General features: G+C 39.0%; 1 protein-coding gene across 1 annotated transcript; it reads left to right on the top strand.

The window, feature by feature from the left end:
- The first annotated feature begins 3,676 nt into the window (after positions 1–3,676).
- LOC128134186 (uncharacterized) lies at positions 3,677–4,640 on the top strand. The gene is made up of 2 exons (XM_052771664.1): positions 3,677–3,890; positions 3,961–4,640. The coding sequence occupies exons 1-2, from the start codon at positions 3,677–3,679 to the stop codon at positions 4,638–4,640; spliced, it is 894 nt and encodes a 297-aa protein (XP_052627624.1).
- Positions 4,641–4,978: the final 338 nt, after the last annotated feature.

The raw sequence follows: 4,978 nt of genomic DNA, 5'->3' as shown, positions 1-4,978 counted from the left end.
CTTGTATAGTTATATAAATAATGTTTAAAAGACTTAGGAAGGCTAGTTTGTCCTATTTCCTTTTCCTCGTTGGGATGTGGTCTAGTGGGTATCGGATATCCGTCCGAAGGTCGTTTAAACATTAGTTATATATCATTTATACATGTATGGACATAAAGATTTACATCGACCAGTTCATTTCCCTTGGGTAGCAAGGGCATTCTTCCATTCATCATTCATAGCTCAAAGACACTAGTAAATATTATAGGAATAGTTAGGAGGTTCTATTTACTCTTTCTAGTACGAGAATTTCAAAGGAGCCAGTTCATTTGTGAGTCTATATCATTATTCCAGTGCCTCTAACAGAATTCAGAATACGAGATACATCTTCAGGACACGGATTTCCCCGCTGTCAAGTTGGTAACCCGAGTCTCCTGGAAGGAGAGCGGACATTGTGTGTATAGATCTATACAGGACTGACACTCCCGTACCCTGACTGCTAGCTACAGTCCTCGACCTACCAAGCCAAGGGGTGACAAATGTCACATTTATTCCGACGCTTGCAGTGCGTCAAGTACTCTAGTGTCAATCAGTATGGTTACGAGTATCTCCATGTTTACCTTATAATTCATGGCCTTAAGGTAACGAGAATCAACACTGTACTTCGAGATAACCCACTTAGGATTAACAGATGTTGTAGACTTTACTAGTTACTTAGTTCATTCGATAATATATGGAGTTTGTATTTCCTTGTTTTAGACCTTGCTAGCTGTATCGTTCATTTGATACTGTCTGGGGTCTGTGTTTTTGTTTTAGACCTTGCAAGCTGTAACGTTCATTTGATACTGTCCGGGGTCTGTGTTTTTGTTTTAGACCTTGCAAGCTGTAACGTTCATTTGATACTGTCCGGGGTCTGTGTTTCTTTGCTTTAGACCTTGCTAGCTGTATCGTTCATTTGATACTGTCTGGGGTCTGTGTTTCTTTGTTTTAGACCTTTCTATCCGTATCTTTCATTTGATACTGTCTGGGGTCTGTGTTCCTTTTGTTAGACTGAGCCAGGCGTATCATTCATTCGATATTCCTCTAGAGTCTATGATTTCTTTTGCCTTAATCAGCAGTATTACTGCTGAGGCATATGTTATTTTTCCCTTGGTATTTTTACTTGTGATTTTATCATCATTTCTTTAAAGTAAATATTGTTTTCGATAATGATAGTATTTCGGGGAAAATTACTCTTTAAAACATAACTCTGTCGGGTCTTGGTAGAAGACTGCTTTTAGTTAGAAAATATAGGATTTTCTGGAAAGGATGCTAATACACCGTAGATTCTTCTAAACTACTACTTTTCATAAAGTTATATTGAATAAAAATGCTTACTTACATAAATGACACTAAATACTTATGAACTCACCAGCATTTATAAAAATGCTGATACTCGCTTTCAAAATAACTTGTATTCTCAGGTCAGCGATAGACAGGTACATTCCAGGAGCTTTTGTGGAGACAGCCTAGTACCATGTTGCACCTATATTATTACTTGTATTACCTTGATGTTGCTATGAAATGTAACTTATGTAAAACTAATACTATTAATGCAATGGTTGTTGTACTTTGATTACTATACTGCATATGTTGTGATACTTGACATGATGTCATCCACCCCAGAACGTTTCCGCCGTTCTGGTTTTGGGGTGTGACACTTTAATCCTACTGTCTACCTCATTAATGGAGTTTTGGGCTACTTATGTTAGCAAAGTTGTATGATACAAACATCAGAATAATATCCTACATCATAATTAATTACTAATACTTTCCATTAATAGAAGTGTAACATCTGTGTTCCAGATTGGTTAAGCTTACTTTTATATGGGACCAAAGATGATGTAACATCCGACCGTCAGGTATCATTAATTTTGCCATTTGGATTTCATGTTTAAGGTCTACTCGACGAGTTGATGCTATGACTCGCTGAGTAGTAGCGGGCCAGGACACGTCAATAAATGACTAACTCGTTGAGTCGGCATGGGGGACTCGATGAGTAGGAGCTGATAGTGGAAACCCTAAGTTTCAGGGTTTTTGCACCCTATATATTGGACCATTAGCGCCTCCCACTGTTCTCTATCACCCCTTGAGAGCCAGAAACCCTAATTTCCATGAGTGAGGGCTTGAAGAGTGTTTTGGATCTTTGAGAAGTGACTTTTGTGAACGAAACTTGTAGATCAAGAGGCTAGCATCAAGGATTTTGTGTGGATCCAAAGTCTACTTCAGTTTCGGGCACGTTTTGAAGGTAATAAGTTGTTAACTTAACCTCTTTTCTTCTAGAATCATTCATATGTGAAAACTAGGGTTTCCTTTAGTTATTCACAAAGGGATTTCGGTATGGGGTCAGATATGAAGTTGAAACTTCAGATCATAACCTCTTCTGGGTCCTAAGTCCTTAAAGTTTCCAACTCTTGCAAGGATGAGACTCTCCTAAGGTGTAAAGTTCCATTAGAAGCCTAGATCGGTCATTTAGAGCCTTTAGGACCTTGCATGCGTGTAAAGTTTGAAACTTTACATGAGAAACATGCCTTAGAAGCTTGGATTTGTAATCTGAAACCTTGGCATGGCTTAAAAAGTGTGTGGATGGAGGAAGGTCTACAAGGACTCGGCGAGTTGCATAGCCAACTCCACGAGTCATGTGAAGATGGTCATGAACTCGTCGAGTTGATTAACAAACTCGGCGAGTCCGTTGATGATTGCCTTGTACTCGACGAGTTGTTCGAAGAGTCAGCGAGTCGGCGAGGGTTTCTCCTAATTCTTGGACACGTATGAACTCAGTGGGTTAAGAGGGAACTCGATGAGCCAATCACGAGTTTCACGACTTCTCGAGTTCAGGAAGGACTCGATGAGTTGGTGAACGACACTCGACGAGTCGAGTCAACATGGACTGTTGACTTTGACTGTGGACTTTTGATCCATTCATGGATCATGAAAGCCCAAAATGTGATGGATTAGTGATTACTAGTGGGCTAGAAGGTGGTTTGGGCTCAATGGTTGGGTTGTGCATGGTAACCCACAAATTGAATTAGGGTTGCATGAAGACTAGGGCAACATTTTTAAGGCTTCATAAGTGCTAAAACGTTACTATTTGCTTCATAAAGCCTCCTAGCCGTTTTTGACACTCTTTGGTGGATTAGGGTTACACTTTAATGCGTACGATGACTCCTTAATGCTTCTTATGGCTCCTTAATGAAGCATAGCCGTTTTTTTTTCATTCACAAGTCTCATGGACGTTTTTTTTGTGTTCTTTCAAGAGTTACCTTAATTTCTATTTACTAGTTTTAATGAATAATTGGTTCGTTGGCTTGTAACCACAAAATTTGTAATAAAGGCTTCATATAAAGCCAAATTATGCATGGAAAAAGTGTTACACGAATTTTAATCAAAGAACCATTATTTTCACTTTGAATTATTGTTATAGTTCTCAAATTATCTTGTTGGGACGTGTTCTTGACTTGATATGAACTCAATCCAATAGGTCTTGGATTGTTTTCATCGGTATACAACTTAATTGGTCTTGAGTTGTTACTAATCTATCTATTTCTTTCCATTCACATATCATTTGTGGTTGCTATTCTCTCTTAATTTACCTAAACACTACCCCACTCACTAAATCAAGCCCATACATGCATCATAAGTGGTATCAGAGCGCATAATGGATTTTGATGATCCGGAGTTCCTACAAAATCTTCGTGAAGCATTAAGAAACATCCAAGAAGGTGGAAATCGAAGGCAACCCCGCCGTGGTGAACATAGGGTTGTGGAAGAATTCAAGGTGTCTGAATTGCCTAAATTTGTTGGTGGAACTGATCCTGAACGCTACTTGGAGTGGGAAAGGAAGATTGAAAAGAATGTTCGAGTTCAAGGAAGTTGATGACGAAAAAAGTTGCAAGTATGCCATTCTCAAGCTAAGTGGTGGTGCTTCATTATGGTTTGAAGGGCTTAAGGCCAAGAGAACCCGTGAAGGCAAAGAAAAAATTTGTTCTTGGCTTTCTCTAAAACGAAAGCTAAGAAAGAGATATGTTCCTTCTACTTATAGAATTGCCACTTACAAGAAGATTGTTGATTTGAGGCAAGGAAAAATGAATGTTGGAGAAGACATTGATGAATTTGAGAAGTTTTCCTTGATAGGGGATATTGAAGAAATTGAAGAACAAAAAATGACTCGTTTTCTAAAAGGGTTGAACTACAACATTGCCAATGTTGTGGAGTTATATCCTTATGCTGATTTTGGAACTATTTGTGGTTTGTGTTTGAAGTTCGAGGGGCAAGCCAAAGCACGTTATGGTGGGAGTTCAAGTTCAAGTCTCGAAAATCCCAAGTCAAAGTCATGGTCCAAGCCCGAGTCTAGCAATAGACAAAATTCTGTTTCTACTCCTTCTGGTTCTAGTAGTGTTCCCGTTGCTCCCAAACTTACTAGTGGTACCAAAGATACTAGTTTGGCGAAAATTAGATGTTTCAAGTGTCAAGGTTTTGGTCATTACCAAAATGCTTGTCCAAACAAAAGGGTGGTGACTTTAAGGGAGGCCATTGAATGTCGTGAAGAGTTGGAGGAAGAAGAGAGGTTGGCGGGTATTTTTTTGATACACAACAAGAAGAGGAAGAAGAGGAGGAGGTAGAGTATGAAGCACCGGTGTATGATATAGTTTTGGTGCTTAGAACCCTTAAAACTCAAGGGGTTCAAACCGTGACTGATATGGATCAACGAGACCAATTGTTTCATACCAAATGTTTGGTTAGAGACAAGTGGTGTAGTTTGATTATTGATGGTGGAAGTTGTACTAATGTTGCTTCTAATGAAATGGTGACCAAATTGGGTTTGTCTACTACAAACCACCCAAAACCATATGTTCTTCATTGGTTGGATGATGGAAGCAAAATAAAGGTGACAAAACATGTTAGAGTTGGTCTAACTATAGGGTCTTATGAAGATGAAGTGTTGTGTGATGTTATTCCT

Source organism: Lactuca sativa, chromosome 5, assembly GCF_002870075.4.
Source record: "Lactuca sativa cultivar Salinas chromosome 5, Lsat_Salinas_v11, whole genome shotgun sequence".
Taxonomy (NCBI): domain Eukaryota; kingdom Viridiplantae; phylum Streptophyta; class Magnoliopsida; order Asterales; family Asteraceae; genus Lactuca; species Lactuca sativa.
Note: the sequence above shows the minus strand (reverse complement) of the source record. Positions and strands in the feature narration are given on the sequence as shown.